We start from the raw sequence: 26969 nt of genomic DNA, 5'->3' as shown, positions 1-26969 counted from the left end.
ATTGTGGTACAATATGTTGAAAGTATGTATTAATATCTGGCAGCATACATGTGTGACAATAATCATATGTGTATAATAACAGTAGAAGTAGAATAGAATAGAATATCTTTATTGTCATTGTAACAGGTACAATGAAATTTCAGTGCAGTCCTTGACAGTGCAAAATGAGCTAATAAATAAATAGTAAAAAAAAAAAAGAGAGAAGACAAGGAACACATAAAAACAATATAAGAACACATGGGGACAGTATCATAAAGTGCATATAAAGTGTATAACCAGTTATACGGAAGTGCATGTGTTTTGTCAGTCACTCAATGTCCAGCGGTATTTAATGTAACAATGGCTGTGAGGTAAAAACTGTTTTTAAGTCTATTTGTGCGTGTTCTGATGACCCTGTGATGTCTGCCCGATAGAAGCAGTTCAAACAGATTGTGTCCGGGATGTGATGAGTCCTGTGATATGGCGAGGGCCTTCCTGAGGCAGCGGGAGCTGTGTAGCTTCTTCAGTGCTGTCAGAGGGCAGCCGATGATCTTTTGGGCCACCTTAATGAGCCCCTGCAGTGTGTTCTTCTGTGCCACTGTGCAGCTGGCAAACCAAACACAAAGGCAGTACGTCAGTATGCTCTCGATCGAGCAGCGATAGGAGGACACCAGCAGCTTCTGAGGGATGTTGTGCCTCTTTAGAATCCTCAGGAAATACAGTCGCTGCTGGGCCTTCTTCACCAGCTCTGCTGTGTTTGTGCCCCATGACAAATTGTCTGTGATGTGGACTCCCAGGAAACGAAAGACTGAGACCCTCTCCACACACTCTCCCCTGATGTGCAGAGGCTGGATATCCGTTTTTTTCCTCCTGAAGTCCACAATTAGCTCCTTGGTGTTAGATGTGTTCAGGAGCAGGTTGTTATCCTGACACCACGCTGTCAAGTGCTCCACCTGGGCCCGGTAGGCAGACTCGTCTCCTCCCGAGATGAGCCCCACCACGGTGGTGTCGTCCGCGAACTTGACTATGGTGTTGCTGTGGTGTGTGGGGGTGCAGCCATGTGTGTAAAGGGTATAGAGCAGGGGGCTCAGCACATTAGTATGACTAATGATAACAGCAGCAGCAGGAGGCATCTGGCAGGACCACGGCAGCAACACAACCACACACGTCACACTATCCAGGCACTGCTGCAATACAAGTTAACCTGAGAGACAGTGGAGCACAAAGGCTCCGGAGAAGAAGCCGAGTTAGTGACATGCAGTATGGCCAAGTTAGTGACATGCAGTACGGCTGAGTTAGCAAGATGCAGTAACAGGACATGAGAGAGAGAGAGACAGAGAGAGAGAGAGAGAGAGAGAGAAGGAGAGAAGGTGCCCGGTGTATTATAGGAGGTCCCCCGGCAGACTAGGCCTAAGTCAGCCTAACTAGGGGCTGGTACAGGGCAAGCCTGAGCCAGCCCTAACTATAAGCTTTATCAATGAGGAAAGTCTTAAGTCTAGTCTTAAATGTGGAGACGGTGTCTGCCTCCCAGACCGTAACAGGAAGATGATTCCACAGGAGAGGAGCCTGATAGCTGAAGGCTCTGGCTCCTGATCTACTTTTGGAGACTTTAGGGACCACGAGTAACCCTGCGTTCTCAGAGCGCAGTGTTCTGGTGGGATAATATGGCACTATGAGCTCTCTAAGATATGACGGAGCTTGACCATTTAGAGCTTTATAAGTTAACAGTAGGATTTTAAATTCAGTTGTGGATTTTACAGGGAGCCAGTACAGAGAAGCTAAAATAGGAGAAATATGATCTCATTTCTTAGTTCCTGTTAGTACACGTGCTGCTGCATTCTGAATTAGCTGGAGAGTTTTTAAGGACTTACTAGAGCTACCTGATAATAGAGAGTTACAGTAATCCAGCCTTGAGGTAACAAAAGCGTGGACCAATTTTTCTGCATCTTTTCGGGTCAGGATAGGCCTAATTTTCGCAATATTATGCAGATGAAAAAATGCAGTCTGTGAGGTTTGTTTTAAATGACAATTAAAAGACAAATCTTGATCAAATATTACTCCGAGGTTTCTTACGGTAGTGATAGAGGCCAGAGCAGTGCCATCTAGAGAATCTATGTCATCAGATAAAGAGTCTCTGAGTTGTTTGGGGCCAAGAATAATAACTTCAGTTTTGTCTGAATTTAACATCAGGAAATTGGTGCTCATCCAGGTTTTTATGTCTTTAAGGCAGTTATGGAGTTTAGTTAATTGATTACTTTCTTCTGGCTTCATCGATAAATACAACTGTGTATCATCCGCATAACAATGGAAATTTATAGAGTGATTTCTAATGATGTTACCTAAAGGAAGCATATATAGAGTAAATAGGATTGGTCCGAGCACAGAACCTTGCGGAACTCCAAAACAAACTTTGGTACGTAAGGATGATTCATTATGAACGTCAACAAACTGAAAACGATCAGATACTTAAGTTATTGTTACTACTGTTAGTGATGTTAGCACTGTTAGGACTATTGATAACATCAACATGTGTAACGTGATTTTTCTGTTTTTGTCTGTGTATTTTGTTTATGATTGTGTGTGTGTGTGTGTGTGTGTGTGTGTTGTTGTGTATATGGTTGTATTTATGGTTGTGTGTATGGTTGTTCATGTGGTTGTGTGTGTGGTTGTGTAAATGGGTGTCTCTCAGGCATGTCTCCCAGGTTTCTACAGGGTGGGCGGAGTCTTGTTTGGAGGAAACTGTCTGCAGTGTGAATGTAATGACCACGCCTCCGAGTGTGACATCGATGGAGTTTGTCTGGTGAGTTGGACAAATGGAGGAAGACAATGTGGTCAAACTGTTACCATGGTAACAACTATCTGTGTGTCCCTCAGGGTTGTACCCACAACACCACTGGTCCTCACTGTGATCAGTGTCTTCCTGGTTTCTATGGTGACGCCACAGAGGGGACAGCAGACGACTGCGGGTTGTGTCCATGTCCTCTGACTGAGCCGTCCAACAGGTTTGTCCAATACTGTGTCCAATACTCTGTCCAGTACTCTGTCAAGAACTGTGTCCAATAATGTGTCCAGTACTGTGTCCAGTATTCTGTCCAGTACTGTGTCCCACTACTCTGTCCAGTATTCTGTCCAGTACCCTTTCCAATACTGTGTCCAGTACTGTGTCCCAGTACTCTGTCCAGTATTCTGTCCAGTACTATGTCCAATACTGTGTCCAGTACTGTGTCCAGTACTGTATCCAGTACTCTGTCCAGTACTGTGTCCCAGTACTCTGTCCAGAGCTGTGTCCGGTACTCTGTCCGGTACTGTGTCCCAGTACTGTGTCCAGTACTCTGTCCAATACTGTGTCCAGTACTCTGTCCGGTACTGTGTCCAGTACTCTGTCCAGTACTCTGTCCAGTGCTGTGTCCAGTACTCTGTCCAGTACTCTGTCCAATACTGTGTCCCAGTACTCTGTCTAGTATTCTGTCCAGTACTATGTCCAATACTGTGTCCAGTACTGTATCCAGTACTCTGTCCAGTACTATGTCAATACTGTGTCCAGTACTGTATCCAGCACTCTGTCCGGTTCTGTGTCCCAGTACTCTGTCCAGTGCTGTGTCCAGTACTGTGTCCAGTACTCTGTCCAGTACTCTGTCCAATACTGGGTCCAGTACTGTATCCAGCACTCTGTCCGGTACTGTGTCCCAGTACTCTGTCCAGTGCTGTGTCCAGTACTCTGTCCAATACTGGTTCCAGTACTCTGTCCAGTACTCTGTCCAATACTGGGTCCAGTACTCTGTCCAGTGCTGTGTCCAGTACTCTGTCCAATACTGGGTCCAGTACTCTGTCCAGTACTGTGTCCAGTACCCTGTCCAGTATTGTGTCCAGTACTCTGTCCAATACTGTGTCCAGTACTCTGTCCGGTACTCTGTCCAGTACTCTGTCCAGTACTCTGTCCGATACTTTGTCCAGTACTCTGTCCAGTGCTGTGTCCAGTACTCTGTCCAGTATTCTGTCCAATACTGGGTCCAGTACTCTGTCCAGTACTCTGTCCAGAACTGTGTCCAGTACTGTGTCCAGTACCCTGTCCAGTACTCTGTCCGGTACTGTGTCCCAGTACTCTGTCCAGTACTCTGTCCGGTACTCTGTCCAGTACTCTGTCCAGTACTGTGTCCAGTACTCTGTCCAATACTGTGTCCAGTACTATGTCCGGTACTCTGTCCAGTACTGTGTCCAATACTCTGTCCAGTACTCTGTCCAGTACTCTGTCCGGTACTCAGTCCAGTACTGTGTCCAATACTGTGTCCAGTACTCTGTCCAGTACCCTTTCCAATACTGTGTCCAGTACTCTGTCCAATACTGTGTCCAGTACTCTGTCCAGTACTGTGTCACAGTTCTTAAATTATTAATAATTTTAAAATTAATTTAAAATAAAAATGATGATTGTAATGTTGGAAGATTTGTCTGTGAATAAACTGTACTCACAGGTACACAGGTGAAACAAACTGTATTAGTTTAAAGAGACAGTGTGTGTGTGTGTGTGTGTGTGTGTGTCAGTTTCAGTCCCACCTGTGCTCTTGACGCGTCTGGTCAGGTGTCATGTGACCAGTGTGAGGATGGATACACAGGAACCAACTGTGAGAGGTGAGAATGACTGACAGGATCATCCACCAATCAGAAGCAGTGAACCTGGTGTGACGCTTGTCTCTCTGTGTTTCCAGGTGTGCCAGTGGTTTCTATGGTAACCCACAGGTAGTGGGCAGGGCCTGTGTCCGTTGTGACTGTAACGGTAACGTGGACATCAGACAGGCGGGGCACTGTGACACCATCACCGGGGAATGTCTGCGTTGCCTCGGCAACACTGCTGGGAGGCACTGTGAGGTCTGTCGGCCTGGTTACTATGGTGACGCTGTGCATGCAAAGGACTGTCAAGGTGAGATACACACCCCTGCTGTGAGATCACTGATGGGCGCAGGGCCAGGGTTTTGTTTGTCCTCAGCTCTGACTCACAGGCAGCTCCTCCTGTCAAACACACACCGCATTTCATTAGTAGTACACCTTCCTGTCATGCGCTTCCTGTCAGCCATTACGTCACACACACGAGAGCTGAGGGCAGGCGGCAGAGGAGCAGCGAATTTAAATGGAACACACCTTCAGCCGAACCTGACACGATCAATAATCTGTCTGTCCAGATTATTGATACAGGGTCATGATTAAAAAGAGATCAATCTGAAGATTAACTGTGACATCATACCCATGGCTGCAGCCGCCATGTTTTCAGTCCGCCACATTCCGGTGACCACAAAAACTCAACAATACCCTGAGGGAATTTCTCTCACTGACTAGACGATGACCTGATCAGAATTTGGCGGTCAAAGGTCAATCTGACGTGAACATGATGACATCATCATGTTTTAACGTGGTGTCCAAGGAACGGAATGGAGACGTTTGACATGATGACTTAATCATGTTTTAACGTCATGTCTGAGGAACAGAACAAAGACGTTTGGGGTGATGACATCATCATGTTTTAACGTCATGTCTGAGGAACAGAACAAAGACATTTGGGGTGACGACATCATCATGTTTTAAGACATGAGACATTTGGTCAGACTGAACTGGAACTGAAGTCAAAGAGAGGAAGTCAATGAGGAGAAGTCAGCGAGAGGAAGTCAGTGAGAGGAAGTCAACAAGAGGAAGTCAACGAGGAGAAGTTAACATGACGAAGTCAGCCAGAACAAGTCAACGAGGAGAAGTCAAAGAGAGGAAGTAAACGGGAGGAAGTAAATGAGAAGAAGTCAACAAGGGAAATCAATTAGGAGAAGTCAACATAAGGAAGTGAACGTGGGGAGGTCAACCAGGGGAAGTAAGTGAGGGGAAGTCAGCGAGAGGAAGTCAATGAGAGGAAGTCAATGAGAGGAGAAGTCAACGAGACGAAGTCAGCGAGAGGAGAAGTCAACGAGACAAAGTCAGCAAGAGGAACTCAACAAGAGGAAGTTGACGAGGGGAAGTCAGAGAGAGGAAGTCACTGGTCTCTTGTGTTTCTATAACTGAACCGTTTTTGTGTCGCTGATGAAGCTCAGAGACTCAGTGAGGTTCCTGCTGTTGGATCAAAGAGGATTCAGAGCTGAGAGCTGATTGGTCAGTTTTAACAAGGTGTAAGACGTACTGAAGGATTGACTGGTTCACACACACACACACACACACACAGTAACACACACACACACACACACAGACAGCAGGAATGTTGATCTTTTCAAATCCAGATTAGATTTGACCTCATTGTTCTGCTGTCACATGACTGTGTGTGTGTGTGTGTGTGTGTGTGTGTGTGTGTTTTATAATTTTGTTGATCAAACATTGCTTACTGTACAGAATTTTCTTTAGTGTTTTGGTGCACAACAGTAAACATTCCAAATTAACAAAAATAAAAATATGTAAATAAAAATCCAGAAAATGTGATGTTCTGAGACATTGTGGGAACATCAGTGCTTATGAGGACCGCAGTGTTCTGCCAGAGAGGAGCCACTGGACTGTTCAGCCACAGTCTTTCCTGCCCTGCAGGGCCCTATTTCAGGAAGCAGGCTCCACAAACTCTGTGCAACACACACCGCCGCCATACGCCGCGCGTCAAAATGCCCGCCTCCATTATATTCTATGAACCAACCCACACTGGTGCCGGCCGACGCGCCGCGCCGCTCTGCTTCAGCCCACTGCTCTATTTCCAGCGCTTCCGGCGCTCATGGCGGTGCTGCAAGAAAAGCCTTTTATGTACATCTCGTCTCGTAGGATCAACTCCGGTTGTTTCAAATTTTTAATAAGTCGACTTTGATAACAAACTCACCCGTGAAATTCAAGTTGTTGTTGCCTCAAAGTTTTTCCTCTTCTTCTTCTGTTACTAACAGTTGGCAACCGTTGGCAACTAGTGTAGGTACAGCCACCTAGAGGGCTGGGGTGGGAAATACATGTTGACGGTGCCGCTGCGCACCGCTGCCAGTGTGTGTTGGGGGGCGGCCCTTGATGGCCACAGCGCCGCACTGACGGCGGTGTGTGTTGCACTTAATCCCGATCTCCGGGTTGACTGAGCCTGAGCTGAGAGACTCTGAGGTTTCGGTTCCAGAAGAGCTGATCAGAATCAGTTCAATCAACTCTGAGTATGTTCAGCCTGAGAGAGGCGCGTTCACGGCGAGCACTGAAAGGCATCATCAGTGGAGCGCAGATAACGTGATAATCAGTGGCCGAATGCAGAAAGCCGCTTGTTTCATCCCAGCTGAGTCTGAGATTTTAATGACCGCGAAATGAAAACAAACAAAAATTAACACGTCAGCTGCAGCTGAACAGCGTGAGGTGTGATGGGAACAGACTGCAGAGTGTGTTAGTAGGTAATGTGAAGTGATGTTATGCGTTAAATCAATCAATCAATCAATCAATTTTATTTATAAAGCCCAATATCACAAATCACAATTTCCCTCACAGGGCTTTACAGCATACGACGTCCCTCTGTCCTTATGACCCTCACAGCTGATCAGGAAAAACTCCCCAAAAAAACCCCTTTAACAGAGAAAAAAAACAGTAGAAAGCTCAGGAAGAGCAACTGAGGAGGGATCCCTCTTCCAGGATGGACAGACATGCAATAGATGTCGTACAGAACAGATCAGCATAATAAATTAACAGTAATCCGTATGACACAATGAGACAGAAAGAGAGAGAGAGAGCGAGAGAGAGAGAGATGCAGGTAATGACAGTAGCTTACAACAACATTATTGAAAGTAATAATATTATAGTTATAGTTCTGGCTACTGTGGTGCAATATGTTGAAAGTATGTATTAATATCTGGCAGTATACATGTGTGACAATAGTCATATGTGTATAATAACAGTAGAAGTATGACTAATGACTAATGATGGCAGCAGCAGCAGGAGGCATCTGGCAGGACCACGGCAGCAGCACAACCACACACGTCACGCTGTCCAGGCACCGCTGCGATATGAGTTAATCTGAGAGACAGTGGAGCACAAAGGCTCCGGAGAAGAAGCCGAGTTAGTGACATCCAGAATGGCCGAGTTAGCAAGATGCAGTAATAGGATGAGAGAGAGAGAGAGAGAGAGAGAGAGAGAGGAGAGAAGGTGCCCGGTGTATTATGGGGGGGTCCTCCAGCAGACTAGGCCTAAGTCAGCCTAACTAGGGGCTGGTACTTTTGTTTCCTTAAATGGCAAAACAGCGTAATGTTGAGGGAGAGAGGGAACGACACACAGCAAGAGTCTACAGGCTGGGTTTGAACCCGCGGCCGCTGCATCTGATCACCGGGCGTCCGCTCCATCCACTGAGCCACCGATGCTCTGTGGTAATTACTTTAATAATAGATTGTGATTTATGTCCAGGGAAAACCACAACAAGGGTCCAAAGTCTTTTCAGAGCCAGAGACACTTTTCTTACGGGCCGACAAACCGCTGTCTCTCTGATGTGTTCAGTGTCTCTGATGTTATAAAGAAAAGAATCAAAGGACAATGCATAAAATGTTCTGTGATGATAATGTAAATCCAGGATGTGTAATATGTGATATATGTGGGTGGAACAGATTGTTAGATAAATGATAGAGTGTGAGGTCAAACAGTATCTTTCATATAGACACTCCTCCAGGGAGACATCCAATCAGGCTCTAATCACCTTTTCCTTACACAACAGCCTCTGAATACACTGGGCCTCAACCTCCACCACTTCATTCACTAAAGGACACGCCATGTTTCTACTTCCTGCTACACGCTCAGCCTCAGGCTGACATGAAGCAAACCTGTGACTCAGCAGGCTTGCTTCATGGAGTAAGTTGCTATAGTAACTGACTCAGGGTTTCGCTGAGCTGGCTTTGTGAAACGTAAAACACAGAGTTTCATCTCAGGCTGAACAAACTCCGAATCCTGCTTTCTGAAATAGGGCCCAGGTTTTTCAGCATCCTTGGGGTCCTGCAGGTCTATCAGGGTACTGCAGGTCTCTCAGGGTCCTTGGGGTCCTGCAGGTCTCTCAGGGTACTGCAGGTTTCTCAGGGTCCTCAGGATCCTGCAGGTCTCTCAGGGTCCTTGGGGTCCTGCAGGTCTCTCAGGGTCCTTGTGGTCCTGCAGGTCTATCAGGGTACTGCAGGTCTCTCAGGGTCCTCGGGGTCCTGCAGGTCTCTCAGGGTCCTTGTGATCCTGCAGGTCTCTCAGGGTCCTCGGGGTCCTGCAGGTCTCTCAGGGTCCTCGGGGTCCTGCAGGTCTATCAGGGTCCTTGTGGTCCTGCAGGTCTCTCAGGGTCCTTGTGGTCCTGAGGTTTCTCAGGGGTCCTCGTGGTCCTGCAGGTCTCCCAAGGTCCTCGTGGTCCTGCAGGTCTCTCAGGGTCCTTGTGGTCCTGCAGGTCTCTCACGGTCCTGCAGGTCTCTCAGGGTCTTTGAGGTTGATTTCTTTGGTTATTCGTATTATTCGTATTATTAATTTGCACAGTATTAAAACAATTGGTATAAAAACATCAACAACAAAAAAAACAGATTGTGCAGGTGAGATGAAAAACTCCTTAAAGGGTTATAAGTTATCTCACCGAAATATTCAATAAAACAAAAAGACAAAGATTTAAAATTGCTTATAAAATAATCAATAAGATACAATATAGTACCAAAAATAGAAATATAAAGTAGAAAAGAAACATAAAGTAGGCCATCTAATAAAGTCCCTAATCAATGCTGTGTGTGTGTGTGTGTGTGTGTGTGTGTTTTGTATATTTATCAGAAACAAACAAAATCGAGAACAGAAACAAAATACTAATCAAATGTACCACTGAAGGTGTGACACTAATCTGCATTCAAAACATCATCAAAGCACCATAGTCAAATGCAAAGTTTATCCTGCATCTAAACAATTTTATAGTTCATTTTGAATATAGAGAAACCATAAATTGTTTTAAATTATTTTTAAATATTGACAGAAATGGAGAGATATTTACCAAGTGTTGATGATAATTCCGCAGCTCTGCACCACAATACTTCAGCAAAAGATGACCCCTTGTGGTGAGATTCTTAGGCAGATAATTGGCTTGCCGGGTACTATATTGATGAACGTCAGAATTCAGTGTGAAATAATTCTCAAAACACTTCTCAAAAGATCTCTCTCAAATCTGGTTTTATAAACAATAGTACAAATTTGAATTGTGTTTATGTCATAAATTGCTAAGTTTGTGTGTGTGTTATAATTTATCATTAAAAAGTTTCGTTATGTTTTCACATAAGTTTTCATTGTTTACAGAATTAATCTGTTTCTTGTTCATCACTGTTACAAAGAAGCAAAGCATCATGGGAGCTGTAGTTGTAAAATGCGACTGTTGGGGGCGGGGCTTTACATCACTGGGCGGGCTCCTGAATTGAACTAACAATGGGCGGGTCTACTCTCTGTCACAGAGTGTGGCTGTGATGTCAGCGGCTCCCTCTCCAACGTATGTGATGTCACAACAGCTCAATGTTCGTGCAGAGAAAATGTGACGGGACGCACCTGTGACCGCTGCCAGGTGAGAGAAACACACATACATTCCTACATTACCAACAGTGGATTTGGACCTTACACCGTCATGCGAGGACAGTTAGGAGTCCTTGTCAGTATCAGTGACTGATGATTACAGTGACGTCCTCGTCCATCTGTTGTCATGGTTTCACTTTTAGTTTTGACTTTTGTTCTTTCAGCCTGGCTTCTTCGGGCTGCAGAGTGGACGGGGCTGTCAGCCCTGTGACTGCAGCCAATCAACATCCCTCTCTGAGTCATGTGATGAGGAGGGGCGGTGCCAGTGTGTGGAGGGCGTGGCTGGAGACAAGTGTGACCGCTGTAGCCATGGTTACTATGGTTTCCATGCCAACGGCTGCAAAGGTAGTGACACAGAGATAACAAGGTGTTTGTCTGCCTGCTGATTGGTCGGCTCTCTTTTGTCTGACTGTGATGTGTTCTCCTCCCAGCATGCACCTGTGATGACACAGGAGGAAACTGTGACCCTGACAGCGGCAAGTGCGTCTGCCCCGCCCACACAGAGCGAGACTCCTGCGACAGGTGTGAGAAGGGTTACTGGGGTCACGACCCCACCACAGGCTGCAAGGTACGCACAACTACACACAACTACACACAGGAACACACAGGTACTCACAGGTACTCACAGGTACACACAGGTACCCACAGGTTCTCACAGGTACTCACAGGTACACACAGGTACACACAGGTACTCACAGGTACACACAGGTACACAGAGGTACTCACAGGTACTCACAGGTACACACAGGTACTCACAGGTACTCACAGGTACACACAGGTACTCACAGGTACACACAGGTACACACAGGCACTCACAGGTACACACAGATACACACAGGTACACACAGGTACTCACAGGTACACACAGGTACACACAGGCACTCACAGGTACACACAGGTACACAGAGGTACACACAGGTACTCACAGGTACACACAGGTACACACAGGCACTCACAGGTACACACAGGTACACAGAGGTACACACAGATACTCACAGGTACACACAGGTACTCACAGGTACACACAACTACACACAACTACACACAGGAACACACAGGTACTCACAGGTTCAATTCAATTCAATTTTATTTATAAAGCACAATATCACAAATCACAATTTGCCTCACAGGGCTTTACAGCATACGACATCCCTCTCTCACAGCTGATCAGGAAAAACTCCCCAAAAAAAACCCTTTAACGGGGAAAAAACGGTAGAAACCTCAGGAAGAGCAACTGAGGAGGAATCCCTCTTCCAAGACGGACAGACGTGCAATAGATGTCGTACAGAACAGATCAGCATAATAAATTAACAGTAATCCGTATGACACAATGAGACAGAGAGAGAGAGAGAGAGAGACAGAGAGAGAGAGAGAGAGAGACAGAGAGAGAGAGAGAGAGAGATGCAGGTAATGACAGTAGCTTACAACAACATTGTTGAAAGTAATAATATTATAGTTATAGTTCTGGCTACTGTGGTACAATATGTTGAAAGTATGTATTAATATCTGATAGTATACATGTGTGACAATAGTCATATGTGTATAATAACAGTAGAAGTATGACTAATGACTAATGATGGCAGCAGCAGCAGGTACACACAAGTACTCACAGGTACACACAGGTACTCACAGGTGCACACAGGTACTCACAGGTACACACAGGTACTCACATGTACTCACAGGTACACACAGGTACACACAGGTACTCACAGGTACTCACAGGTACACACAGGTACTCACAGGTACACACAGGTACTCACAGGTACTCACAGGTACACACAGGTACTCACAGGTACACACAGGTACTCACAGGTGCACACAGGTACTCACAGGTACACACAGGTACTCACATGTACACACAGGTACACACAGGTACACACAGGTACTCAGGTGAACTCTCACTAACATCTTGGCATCTCTTCAGCCGTGCAGCTGCAGTGCAACAGGAAGTTCAGCCCCTCAGTGTGACCTGACCAATGGACACTGTCGATGCAAAGAGGGGTTCTCTGGCAGGTCATGTGACCAGTGTGCCCCTGGTTACCATGGTTACCCAGCATGCTTAGCATGTGGCTGTGACATGGCGGGAACAGACGAGATGTTCTGCAACGCAACGCTCGGAGTGTGTGACTGTGGACTTGGCGGCGAGTGTGTGTGCAAGGTAACACAACCGGTGTGTGTGTGTGTGTGTGTGTGTGTGTGTGTGTATGTGTGTGTGTGTTTGCAAAGATTTGACACAACAAGTATGTAAACAATAACAAAAAACTCCGCCCACCTGTGGCTGATGTCATCTGATGAGTGTGTGTTTTTGTGTATACAAATATTTGACACAGTGGTTGTGTGTGTTTAGGTGGGAGTTTCCGGTCGGCGGTGTGAAGAGTGTGTCTCTGGTCGGTTCGCTCTGTCCGCTGAGAATCCAGAAGGCTGCTCGCCATGTTTCTGTTCAGGACTCAGTACAGACTGTGAGGAGAGGGGCGGGCTCTACAGAGTACCTGTGAGTATATGTACACGTGTGTACTGCATATAGACACAGGTGCACTGCATACATACACACGCATACTGCACATATATACACATGTATACTATATGCATACACATGTGTACTACATACATACACACGCGTACTGCACATATATACACATGTGTACTATATGCATACACATCTCTACTGCATATACATATATATATATATATATATATATATATATATATATACATATATATGTATATATATATACACACGTGTGGACTATATGCATACACACTTGTACTACATACATACACATGTGAACTGCATATATACACCTGTACTATATGCATACACACATGTACTATATACGTACACATATGTACTGCATATATATTCACATGTATACTATATACATACACATGTTTACTGCATAAATATGTACTATATACATATATATATATATATATATATATATATATATATATATATATATATACAGTATAGGCCAAAAGTTTGGACACACCTTCTCATTCAATGCGTTTTCTTTATTTTCATGACTATTTACATTGTAGATTCTCACTGAAGGCATCAAAACTATGAATGAACACATGTGGAGTTATGTACTTAACAAAAAAAGGTGAAATAACTGAAAACATGTTTTATATTCTAGTTTCTTCAAAATAGCCACCCTTTGCTCTGATTACTGCTTTGCACACTCTTGGCATTCTCTCCATGAGCTTCAAGAGGTAGTCACCTGAAATGGTTTCCACTTCACAGGTGTGCCTTATCAGGGTTAATTAGTGGAATTTCTTGCTTTATCAATGGGGTTGGGACCATCAGTTGTGTTGTGCAGAAGTCAGGTTAATACACAGCCGACAGCCCTATTGGACAACTGTTAAAATTCATATTATGGCAAGAACCAATCAGCTAACTAAAGAAAAACCAGTGGCCATCATTACTTTAAGAAATGAAGGTCAGTCAGTCCGGAAAATTGCAAAAACTTTAAATGTGTCCCCAAGTGGAGTCGCAAAAACCATCAAGCGCTACAACGAAACTGGCACACATGAGGACCGACCCAGGAAAGGAAGACCAAGAGTCACCTCTGCTTCTGAGGATAAGTTCATCCGAGTCACCAGCCTCAGAAATGGCAAGTTAACAGCAGCTCAGATCAGAGACCAGATGAATGCCACACAGAGTTCTAGCAGCAGACCCATCTCTAGAACAACTGTTAAGAGGAGACTGCGCCAATCAGGCCTTCATGGTCAAATAGCTGCTAGGAAACCACTGCTAAGGAGAGGCAACAAGCAGAAGAGATTTGTTTGGGCCAAGAAACACAAGGAATGGACATTAGACCAGTGGAAATCTGTGCTTTGGTCTGATGAGTCCAAATTTGAGATCTTTGGTTCCAACCGCCGTGTCTTTGTGAGACGCAGAAAAGGTGAACGGATGGATTCCACATGCCTGGTTCCCACTGTGAAGCATGGAGGAGGAGGTGTGATGGTGTGGGGGTGTTTTGCTGGTGACACTGTTGGGGATTTATTCAAAATTGAAGGCACACTGAACCAGCATGGCTACCACAGCATCCTGCAGCGACATGCCATCCCATCCGGTTTGCGTTTAGTTGGACCATCATTTATTTTTCAACAGGACAATGACCCCAAACACACCTCCAGGCTGTGTAAGGGCTATTTGACCAAGAAGGAGAGTGATGGAGTGCTGTGGCAGATGACCTGGCCTCCACAGTCACCGGACCTGAACCCAATCCAGATGGTTTGGGGTGAGCTGGACCGCAGAGTGAAGGCAAAGGGGCCAACAAGTGCTAAACACCTCTGGGAACTCCTTCAAGACTGTTGGAAAACCATTTCAGGTGACTACCTCTTGAAGCTCATGGAGAGAATGCCAAGAGTGTGCAAAGCAGTAATCAGAGCAAAGGGTGGCTATTTTGAAGAAACTAGAATATAAAACATGTTTTCAGTTATTTCACCTTTTTTTGTTAAGTACATAACTCCACGTGTTCATTCATAGTTTTGATGCCTTCAGTGAGAATCTACAATGTAAATAGTCATGAAAATAAAGAAAACGCATTGAATGAGAAGGTCTGTCCAAACTTTTGGCCTGTACTGTATATATATATGTGTGTGTGTGTGTGTGTGTGTACTATATACATAGACATGTGTACTGCATACATACACATATGTACTGCATATATATACACAGGTGAACTATATAAATATGTATACTGCATACATACACATATGTACTCCATACATATATACCCAGGTGTACTATATACATAGGCATGTGAACTGCATACATACACATATGTACTCCATACATATATGACGAAATGTATTTACACTGTACACCACCCCTCCCCCACCCACAGATCACCCTGGGCCGCTCTCCTCGTCTGCTCTCAGTGGTCAGTCAGTCCAACCTGCAGGGTGTCGTATCAGGAGTGTACCAGCAGGGCGGAGACATGCTGCTCGACACCAGACAGCTCAACACCAGCAGGTTGGCTGGCCCGCTCTACTGGAGACTGCCCCCCCAGTTCGAAGGCCCACAGGTACTGTTAATCTGCACACCCCGACCCTCTGTTGTTCTTATCGTGTATTAAAGTGTGTACTTTGTAGTCCTTACCCTGTACTTAAGTGTGTACTTTGATGTCTTTATCAAGTACTAAAGTGTGTACTTTGATGTCTTTATCAAGTACTAAAGTGTGTACTTTGCTGTCTTTATCGAGTACTAAAGTGTGTACTTTGATGTCTTCATCAAGTACTAAAGTGTTTACTTTGATGTCTTTATCAAGTACTATAGTGTGTGCTTTGTTGTCTTTATCGAGTACTAAAGTGTGTACTTTGTTGTTCTTATCAAGTACTAAAGTGTGTACTTTGATGTCCTTATCGTGTACTTAAGTGTGTACTTTGCTGTCCTTATCAAGTACTAAAGTGTGTACTTTGTTGTCCTTATCGTGTACTAAAGTGTGTACTTTGATGTCTTTATCAAGTACTAAAATGTGAACTTTGTTGTCTTTATTGTGTAGCTGATGTCATACGGCGGTCTGCTGTCTTACATCATCACCTTTTACGCTGAGGATGGCTCAGGATTGTCCAATCAGGAGCCTCAGGTCCTAATAAGGGGCGGGACCATGAGGAAGCTGGTGATATATACTGACATGATCGTCCCTAGCAACAGCATCAGGACACGTCATGACATCACGATGACAGAGGTACGGCTGCAAGGAATTATGGGAAAGCAGAGAGATTTTTGCAACAGTTTATCATACTCTGTGTGTGCGTGCGTGTGTGTGTGTGTGTGTGTGTGTGTGTGTGTGTGCGTGTGTGTGTGTGTGTGTGTTTATGTGTTACAGCACAAGTGGAAGTATTTTAACTCAGTTTCCGAGAAGTCGGTGAGTCACGCTGACTTCCTGTCCGTCCTCAGTGATGTCGAGTACATCATCATCAAGGCTTCGTACGGGACACAATTGCAGCAGAGCAGGTACACACACACACACACACACAAACCACACACACACACACACACACACACACACACACACACACACACACATGCAACAGGTGGGTCACATGACCAACACCTGCAGTAACAGTGACATCAGCTTTGATGATGTCATTTTCTGTGTTTTTAAGGATCTCTAACATCACCATGGAGACAGCAGTGGAGGCGGGGTCAGATGAAGAAGGCGTGGCCAGACTGATCGAGTCCTGCACCTGTCCACCTGGTTACACAGGACTGTCCTGTCAGGTGCTGACACCTGTTACCATAGCAACCACAGACACCACAGCAAAGAGACACTGCAGTACCTATACTGGTTATACTGGTTACACTGATTATACTGGTTACATTGGTTACACTGCTTGAACTGGTTACAATGGTTACACTGGTAATACTGGCTATACTAGTTATACTGGTTATATTGGTTATACTGGTAATACTGGTTTAGTTTAGTTTAGTTTATCAAATTTATTTGTAACAGGGTTAGGTGTCTCACCTGTTTCACCTGTCTCTGTCTTTGTCTCACCTGCCTCTGTCTCACCTGTTTCACCTGTCTCTGTCTCACCTGTTTTATCTGTCTCAGTCTCACCTGTTTCACCTGTTTCTGTCTCACCTGTTTTATCTGTCTCTGTCTCACCTGTTTCACCTGTCTGTCTCACCTGTCATTCTCACCTGTTTCACCTGTCTCTGTTTCACCTGTGTCTGTCTCACCTGTTTCACCTGTCTCTGTCTCACCTGTTTTACCTGTCTCTGTCTCACCTGTTTCACTTGTCTCTGTCTCACCTGTTTCACTTGTCTCTGTCTCACCTGTCTCTGTCTCACTTTTTTCACCTGTCTCTGTCTCACCTGTCTCTGTCTTTGTCTCTGTCTCACTTTCTTTGTCTCTGTCTCACCTGTCTCTGTCTCACCTTTTTTTTACCTGTCTCTGTCTCACCTGTATCTGTCTCACCTTTTTACCTGTCTCCATCTCACCTGGCTGTCTCTGTCTCACCTGATTCACCTGTCTCTGTCTCACTTGCCTTTGTCACCTGTCTCTGTCTAAGCTGTTTCACCTGTCTCTGTCTCACCTGTCTCTGTCCCACCTGTCTCTCTGTCCCTCTTTAGGACTGTGCTGCAGGTTATTTCCGTCAGCCTCTGTCTGAGTTGTCATCTCAGAGTCAGAAGTCTCTGTTTGTTCAACCTTGTGTTCGATGTCGCTGCAACAACCACAGTGAGAGCTGTGACATGGAGACTGGAGCCTGTCAGGTAACACGTCAAGACACGCCAACGCACGCCAACACAGGTTAACATACATAGCATTACAGTTTTTCTCGATTGTTTACACACATTTTCTGAAAGCATGCCTCATATTCTCAGAACTCTACACACAAATCAAAAAACACACACACACAATGGGCAAAACCCCTCAATTCTCCTGCAAAATGAAACTTTACATTCAAAACAATGTTATTTCTTCTCAAAATGGTATTTTGTTTTCAAATGACACACACAAACCATCATATGAACAGACATTTATAAGAACCAGTTGAACACTGATGTGCTCAATGTAAAACACTATGATGAATGGAAAACACTTCTTCTCCATTCATCATAATGACTTAGGCCTTTTTTTGTTCAGTGTTACACTTACTACAGACAGTACATACATAAGTGTGTTGTAAAATATTTTAGAATATTGTTTTTATACTCAGAACGCACAAATACACGGTAACAAATATATTTTATTTTTCCCACAAAAACAATGTACACAGTGTACATCCCCACCAACACAAAGTTGCACATACAGTGGTCTACATACAAAACAACAGAAGAATTTACTGTATACAGTTACAGTAAAAAAAAAAAAACAAAACTGTGCTGCATCCTCGCTTCTGTTTCGGTCTAGACACAGCACTTCATCTGCATCACAAGCAATGTTTTCCCTGGCCAAGCAGCGGGGGAAATATCGCCTAGCATGGCGAATCCAGCCAAGAAAAGCATCAACTGCTATATCTCCACATGCGTCTACCATAGCTTGGAGAAGGGGTATACGTGTTTGTGGATTTCGGTCATACAGTTTCCATCTCCAGGCAGAAAAAGTGGCTTGGATCTCATCAGAGATTACGGTCCTTGGCCTTCCTCGTCCTCGTCCTCTCCGTCCTCCTCCTCTTACTCTCACTCCTCTGGCTTTGGCTCTGCCTCTGTTTCCAATGTTGGCATCCATTGCTCCAAAACAGAAAAGCTCACCTGTTGCCCTTTTATGCTAAAGCTCTGATTGCTAATTGTAAAACTGTGTGACAGGTGTTTGCCCATGTGATGAGTCAGTGTGCATAGTAGGGCAATTAACTTTAGAATTTTGAATGACAGTGTGTTCTTTGTGAAAACAAGAGATTTTCTTCATGAAAATTGTGCCAAATGCAGAGAATTGTGTGTAGTGTTTTGAAAAAAATGTGTTTTAGAACTGCAATTTGAGTGTAAAGCAGGAATTGTGCTTGTAGTTTAGCAGAATTGGTTCAGGGGGTTGGTGCATGAGTTACATGTTGTGGTCATTGTGTCTCAAGTACCAGTATTTGTGTGTAAACAATTGAGAAAAACTGTAACATAGACAGGCTCTCTGACAGACAGACAGACAGACAGACAGGCTCTCTGACAGACATACAGACTCTCTGACAGACAGACAGACAGACAGACAGACAGAATCTCTGACAGACAGACAGACAGGCTCTCTGACAGACAGACGGACTCTGACAGGCAGACTTTCTGACAGACAGACAGACTCTGACAGACAGACAGGCTCTCTGACAGACAGATTTTTAACTCAGTGAATCAGAAAACAAATCCAATGTAAATGTGTCTCTGAGTTTAATCTTTGATCTGTCTTCACTTTGTATGAAACTGATGAGTCAGATCAGTCTGATCATTAACTGATATCAATCAGGGTTCAGTAAAATGCTGCACTCCTGTACCCTCACCTACTTCCCCTCTCCTCTCTCCTTGACTCCTCGCCTGCTCTGAGTATATTTAACAAATTGAGATGTCTTACAAGAAAGCGAGTCTGAATCGATTTCCGGGTCAAGTGATCGAAGACAGAGGAGTCTAGGACAGAGGACAGAGTAGTCTAGGACAGACGAGTTGAGGAGGGATATAGGGATGAACCCAAGAATCAATCAATCAATCAATTTTATTTATAAAGCACAATATCACAAATCACAATTTGCCTCACAGGGCTTTACAGCGTACAACATCGCTCTGTCCTTATGACCCTCACAGCTGATCAGGAAAAACTCCCCAAAAAAACCCTTTAACGGGGAAAAAAAACGGTAGAAACCTCGGGAAGAGCAACTGAGGAGGGATCCCTCTTCCAGGACGGACAGACGTGCAATAGATGTCGTACAGAACAGATCAGCATAATAAATTAACAGTAATCCATATGACACAATGAGACAGAGAGAGAGACAGAGAGAGAGACAGAGAGAGAGATGCAGGTAATGACAGTAGCTTACAACAACATTAATGAAAGTAATAATATTATAGTTATACTTCTGGCTACTGTGGTACAATATGTTGAAAGTATATATTAATATCTGACAGTATACATGTGTGACAATAATCATATGTGTATAATAACAGTAGAAGTATGACTAATGACTAATGATGGCAGCAGCAGCAGGAGGCATCTGGCAGGACCACGGCAGCAGCACAACCACACACGTCACACTATCCAGGCACCGCTGCGATATGAGTTAACCTTTTAATCTTTGAAAGAAAGGGAAAATTAGATATTGGTTTATAGTTGGCTAACACCTCTGGATCCAGGGTGGGCTTTTTTAGGAGAGGTTTAATTACAGCTACCTTAAAAGACTGTGGTACATAGCCTGTTAATAAGGATATATTGATCATATCTAATATATGAGTGTTAACTAAAGGAAAGACCTCCTTAAGTAGCCTAGTTGGGATGGGGTCTAAGAGACACGTTGATGATTTAGATGAAGAAATCACTGCGGCCAATTCTTGAAGAGAAATCGGGGAGAAGCAATCTAAATATATATTAGGTCTTACAGCTGTGTTTGAGGTTAGATACATACTATCTGAGAACAGGAGGTCATGAATTTTGCCTCTAATAGTTAGAATTTTGTCATTAAAAAAGCTACTTAAGCTACTTACTTACTTACTTACTTAGCCTACCTAAATGATACTCGCAGTTTACTCAAAGATGCCTTATAATTTTAATATATTTAAAGTTTATATGTATGGATAAAAAATTCAGTTATATTACAAAATAATATCTCTCAAAGACAGAAATTCAGATAGGCCCCTATAGATAGGGGACACGTACACACACTAGAGTGTGGCTACCCGATCCGAGCCCGACGGGTCCCGACGAGTCAGGCCGGCTCGGTCAAAAATGTATGAATTGTATTCGGGCTCGGGTCGGATTCGGTCAGCTTTCAGTGAAAATGTAGTGTAAAAATAAATAAAATCCTATTGTCTGTCCTGTTTATTGCTTGGGCACTGTTATTTACGTGACAACACCTGAACATAACACACACAGACACACATTGGCTGTTTGTTTCTACCTCTCCCCTCTCTGGAAGTCTCGGACCTCCAGCCGCCCGCCTCCGCCTTGATTAAACGCTGAAAATAAAATAAAAGAGGGAGACAGGTTTTTCCTATTTTATCTCATTTTGTTATATTTCTCCCTCTCCCCACGCTGGAAGCCTCGGACCTCTCGCTGCCCGCTCCCGTCTCACACAGAGGTCTCCCTCTCCGCGGAGCACCCAAGCGCACGCCCGGCCTGTTAAATAGCCTGTAACCATAACAACTGTGTGACACAAACTCAGTGCTTTAGTAATTAAATAATGTCGGGCTCGGTTCGGTTTCGGACATAACAAAACAGAATGACCGTCAGGTTCAGACAGAAATATGCGACCCGTGCTGCACTCTAACACACACACACACACACACACACACACACACACACACACACACAAGGAAAACCGGACATTATCATCAATTTATAAACACCCCCCGGACGCCCCGGCCAGGACGTGAAAAGTGGACATGTCCGGGCAAAAGAGGACGTTTGGTCAGCCTAGGCTAAAGGAATACAAGGCTCAATAGAGCTTTGACTCTCAGTCAGCCTGGCTACAAGTTTCTGTTTTTTTGAACAGGGCTGCCAACATCACACCAGTGGGCGGAGCTGTGAGCTGTGTGCTCCGGGGTATTATGGGAACGTCAGCGGCTCCATCAGCGACTGCTCGCTGTGTGCCTGCCCCCTTCAGGACAACAGGTAACACTGCACCCTGTTTATGTTTAACCCTTTCATTTATTGATTCTGTTGACTTTAGCCATGTGTGTGTGTGTGTGTGTGCAGTTTCAGTCCCACGTGTGTGTCAGATGGAGCCCTCGGTGATCTCCGCTGCACCGCCTGTCAAACAGGATACGAGGGGAGATACTGTGAGAGGTGGGAATGATGACATCACAGCCGTCACCTGACAGCTCCGCTCGTCACTGTTTCTTTTGTTTTTAAATTCTGACCTCAGTCAGCTAATCACCTGACAGCTCTGCTGTGACATCACTGACTATAGGCTTTCATCCTGCAGGTGTTCTGTTGGTTACTATGGTAACCCCTTATCGGTGGGCGGGGTGTGTTCGCAGTGTAACTGCAGTGGGTGGGGCTCACTGCAGCCGCTATGTGACCCGCTGAGTGGACAGTGTGAGTGCAAGGCTGGGGTCACAGGTCTGTCATGTGACCAGTGTGACGAGAGGCACGTCCTTCAGGCAGCGGAGTGTGTGTGTGAGTAACAACACACACACACACACACACGTGTTCACACGTCACGTGTTACCAGAGCTCATCTGTGTGTTTGTTTCTGACTCAGCGTGTGATGACAAGTGTTCCGGTGTTCTGTTGGATGACCTGGAAAAACTACACAACCACTTTCTGTCTGTCAACCTGAGTGCTGTCACCATGGCGCCGTACCGCCAGCTGGTGTTACTGGAGAACCAGACCAGAGTCATCCAGGTAAACACACAACGCACAAGGCACCCTGGCGTCTCACCTGGAGACACGAGTGTCCCCGTGAAGACACAGTGTCCATCTCCTCGTGAAGTGAAACCAGCTGTGACATCACAGACTGTGACATCATGACCATCTGATGTAATGTGTTACTGACTGTGTGTTCATACAGGTGGCGTTTTCAGAAAACAGCTCGGTCGCTCTTCGTCTGTCCAGAGTGGAAGATGAGCTCAGACATCTGACCTCTGACCTCAGCACCCTGCTGCAGCAGGTAAACATGGATCCCTCCGGCACAGGCTCCCTACTTTACCTGAACTTACCTGATCTCACCTGAACTGATCTGAGCTCACCTGAGCTCACCTGATCTGATCTGAACTCACCTGAAGTCTGCTGATCTCACCTGAACTCACCTGAAGGTGAACTCACGTGATCTCACCTGAGACAGATAACAGATCATTATCATTATTATTATAACTTCAGATAAACAGATCACAGTGACATCACAATATCATCACAGTGACATCACAGTGACATCAGTAAACAGATTATAGAACATTAGATCCGTGTTGTGACATCAGCGACTGCCGCAACCTGCTCTGTGATCGAACATTGTCTTTACAGTTTTTCTCAATTGCTAAAACACAATTTCTGAAACCTTGCTCCATTTTCTGAAAACATTAAACACAAACCTCAGCTTCAAGCACTATTTACAAAACCTCTGACTCCTCGTGCAAAATGAAACTTTCGCCTCAAAACAGATTTAACTGTGCTCAAAACCAAACACTGCTCTCAAATCATAAACAAAGCGATCAAAATGATATACACTATCAAGAAGTCAGTAAACAATACACCAAAAAATAGAAAACACATTGTTCAAAACATATAGTTCTCAGGGAGAAGTACATTTTTAATCTCAAAACAAATTTCATATTTTTCCATCATTGTCTTTTGATGAATGAAAACATGTTCTATCATAGTAGGTGAAAATTGATCAGAAATTCTACTCTGCTTTGCTCTTTGCAATTTTTTTTGTTCTTCCTCCTCCTTGTACCCCTATTTTTACAGTACTGTATCCTGCATCTCACAAACTTGTGCTTTGTTTCTGTGATACTGTAATTCTTGTTCTTTGTTGATATGAACCTGCAACCAGTCAAAATCTATTGAGCAGTCAGTACTGTAAACAAATGGAAAGCACAATGTTCAGGGCCAAACAATTTGTTTATTGTACAGTATACAGCCTACAATGCACTGTACTACAGTATACAATACAAAAATCAAAGGAGTAAACATGTGATCAATGTGCTTCTTCTTGTCTTTGGGCTGGGTCAGGCCAGAGCACTTCGTCGACATCACAAGCAATATTTTCCCTCCTGACTTTCTCCGTCCCACCTTCAACAACCTGTTTGCTCTCTGAACTGGCTTATATTGGTTGTGTCACATGATTTGAAACAAGTGAAATCAATTTTCAGTGATTGTGTTTAATCAATGACATGTGTTCTCTATTTGTATTTGATTGTTGCCACTTGTGTTTACCAGTATGGATGACATGTGCATTAGAGTGCAGAATGTGTTTTGAGAATGAGAATGTGTTTAGAGTTCTGCTGAAAAGCTTAAGTGAGATCTGCAAATTGTGTTTTACCATGTGAAATGGTTTAAGGTATTGAAAACAGACTGCACAATTAGCTAAATGAGTTCAGGCAACTGCGAACTTTGTTCAGCCAATGGGTTTTAGTGTTTTAGCAATTGAGAAAAACTGTAATATTCAGGGGGCGTGTACTAATGAAAGTCTGATCTGTTTCCCTCCTCCTGATTGGAAAGGTCCCACGTCTGTCTGATGACCTGCAGAAAGTGGGCGTGTCCACCAACAACAGCCTTTCCCAGTGTGCAGTGCTGCTGCAGAGCGTTGGGCAGCTGCAGGAAAACATTCAGAGTAAGAACACTGAGACACTGTGAGCGCATCATCAGTGACATCATAACCAGCAGAAAACGACCGTTTAACGAACCAGTGACATAAAAACTTCTGATTGGTCCAGAGCTTCAGAGGGAGGCAGAGCTGCTGAACCACACCACAGTGGAGGAGTTTGATTCAGCCAATCAGACGCATCAGCTGGAGGAGGTGGCGTCCATGTTGGAAACCATCAGAGCTGTCGACCTCTCAGCCGCCAGTGCTGCAGCCAATCAAGAGCTCAGGTGAGTGTTTGTGTGTGTGTGTGTGAGTGTGTGTGTGGGTGGGGGTGTGTGTATATGCATACGTGTGTGTGCATGTGTGTGTATGGCGTACCATACGTTTCAGCTATCGACTGAATGTGTCACACGCACGTGCTTTGACGCCTGTGCAGGAAAGCAAAATTTGACATGTCATGTAGTTTTCCCATTGATTTATAATGGTCAAACGTGCACGTGCACGTGTACGCATGATGACTGCTACATGCAGTGTGACTACTGTGGTGGCAAAACTACTATTTAATGAACAGTTTAAAGAAAAAGTCTTCACACGTCGGCTGTCTTTCTTGAGTTTTAATAAGCATTCTTGAATGGAGACACACACATACAAGCGCATGAACAGTCAGTCAGTGAATGACTAGCAAGTTCTCTCGCCCTGCTATCTTTATAGTTCCCATAACACATGCACATCAACAGTCAAAATATGTGGCGCCTTGACATTCCTAAAATATAACATCTCTTCAGACTAACAAGGACACTTGTTGTCCTCCCTGGCTCATAATCTTGGTGTCTGAGCCTCCCTGGCTTGTGACCTTGGTGTCTCTCACTGCTGTCACAGTAGAGGTTAAATGAGCAACACATATCATTAGACTAGAAGTTCAGTTTCATCAAAACAAGTAACCTTATTCAACACATTATAGGTTAAATATGTTTAAATACCCGAATTTTCCATCACACTACGCGTAACATTTATGCGTTTTTTGCGAACGCATGCATAAACACACACATGAAAATAATAGAACATTTTTGTCACACACGCACACGCACGTGTACTATGACATGCGCAAACTACATCACACGTAACAAGAAGATGCGTACTGTACTTACAGCGTGTGCACGTCCGTCTGTCATCATTGGAGAAATGGTGTTACAGTTTTTCTCGATTGTTTACACACATTTTCTGAAAGCATGCCTCATACTCTCAGAACTCTACACACAAATCAAAAAACACACACACACAATGGGCAAAACCCCTCAATTCTCCTGCAAAATGAAACTTTACATTCAAAACAATATTATTTCTTCTCAAAATGGTATTTTGTTTTCAAATGACACACACAAACCATCATATGAACAGACATTTATAAGAACCAGTTGAACACTGATGTGCTCAATGTAAAACACTATGATGAATGGAAAACACTTCTTCTCCATTCATCATAATGACTTAGGCCTTTTTTTGTTCAGTGTTACACTTACTACAGACAGTACACACATAAGTGTGTTGTAAAATATTTTAGAATATTGTTTTTATACTCAGAACGCACAAATACACGGTAACAAATATATTTTATTTTTCCCCACAAAAACAATGTACACAGTGTACATCCCAACCAACACAACGTTGCACATACAGTGGTCTACATACAAAACAACAGAAGAATTTACTGTATACAGTTACAGTAAAAAAAAAAACAAAAAAAAAACTATGCTGCATCCTCGCTTCTGTTTCGGTCTGGACACAGCACCTCATCCACATCACAAGCAATGTTTTCCCTGGCCAAGCAGCGGGGGAAATATCGCCTAGCATGGCGAATCCAGCCATGAAAAGCATCAACTGCTATATCTCCACATGCGTCTACCATAGCTTTGAGAAGGGGTATACGCGTTTGTGGATTTCGGTCATACAGTTTCCATCTCCAGGCAGAAAAAGTGGCTTGGATCTCATCAGAGATTACGGTCCTTGGCCTTCCTCGTCCTCGTCCTCTCCGTCCTCCTCCTCTTACTCTCACTCCTCTGGCTTTGGTTCTGCCTCTGTTTCCAATGTTGGCATCCATTGCTCCAAAACAGAAAAGCTCACCTGTTGCCCTTTTATGCTAAAGCTCTGATTGCTAATTGTAAAACTGTGTGACAGGTGTTTGCCCATGTGATGAGTCAGTGTGCATAGTAGGGCAATTAACTTTAGAATTTTGAATGACAGTGTGTTCTTTGTGAAAACAAGAGATTTTCTTCATGAAAATTGTGCCAAATGCAGAGAATTGTGTGTAGTGTTTTGAAAAAAATGTGTTTTAGAACTGCAATTTGAGTGTAAAGCAGGAATTGTGCTTGTAGTTTAGCAGAATTGGTTCAGGGGGTTGGTGCATGAGTAACATGTTGTGGTCATTGTGTCTCAAGTACCAGTATTTGTGTGTAAACAATTGAGAAAAACTGTAAGTGTCCACACACACACGCACGTTTGCACTTGTTGATTCTACGCAACTGGAAGTTTATCTGCATCACGCACACCAGTCTGCTAAACATGGAGAAGCAGCATTTAGTTTTTATGCT

General features: G+C 44.2%; 1 protein-coding gene across 1 annotated transcript in view; it reads left to right on the top strand.

Moving 5' to 3' along the window:
- Positions 1-26969, top strand: part of lama1 (laminin, alpha 1) — a 61757-nt gene that overhangs the window by 18322 nt on the left and 16466 nt on the right. Inside the window, exons 17-37 of the mRNA XM_078162806.1 lie at positions 2669-2779; positions 2854-2981; positions 4519-4605; positions 4683-4894; positions 10383-10489; positions 10662-10842; positions 10929-11065; positions 12422-12655; positions 12845-12988; positions 15351-15530; positions 16008-16193; positions 16335-16462; positions 16615-16729; positions 17585-17725; positions 21631-21749; positions 21834-21923; positions 22063-22256; positions 22342-22484; positions 22651-22749; positions 24297-24408; positions 24512-24668. Coding sequence (XP_078018932.1) covers positions 2669-2779; positions 2854-2981; positions 4519-4605; positions 4683-4894; positions 10383-10489; positions 10662-10842; positions 10929-11065; positions 12422-12655; positions 12845-12988; positions 15351-15530; positions 16008-16193; positions 16335-16462; positions 16615-16729; positions 17585-17725; positions 21631-21749; positions 21834-21923; positions 22063-22256; positions 22342-22484; positions 22651-22749; positions 24297-24408; positions 24512-24668 — 3005 coding nt within the window. The remainder of the gene's footprint in view (positions 1-2668; positions 2780-2853; positions 2982-4518; positions 4606-4682; positions 4895-10382; positions 10490-10661; positions 10843-10928; positions 11066-12421; positions 12656-12844; positions 12989-15350; positions 15531-16007; positions 16194-16334; positions 16463-16614; positions 16730-17584; positions 17726-21630; positions 21750-21833; positions 21924-22062; positions 22257-22341; positions 22485-22650; positions 22750-24296; positions 24409-24511; positions 24669-26969) is intronic.

The sequence above is a fragment of the Epinephelus lanceolatus genome, chromosome 20 (assembly GCF_041903045.1).
Source record: "Epinephelus lanceolatus isolate andai-2023 chromosome 20, ASM4190304v1, whole genome shotgun sequence".
In the NCBI taxonomy this organism is placed as follows: Eukaryota; Metazoa; Chordata; class Actinopteri; order Perciformes; family Serranidae; genus Epinephelus; species Epinephelus lanceolatus.
The sequence above is the reverse complement of the archived record's forward strand: the minus strand, read 5'-3'. Positions and strand labels throughout refer to the sequence as shown.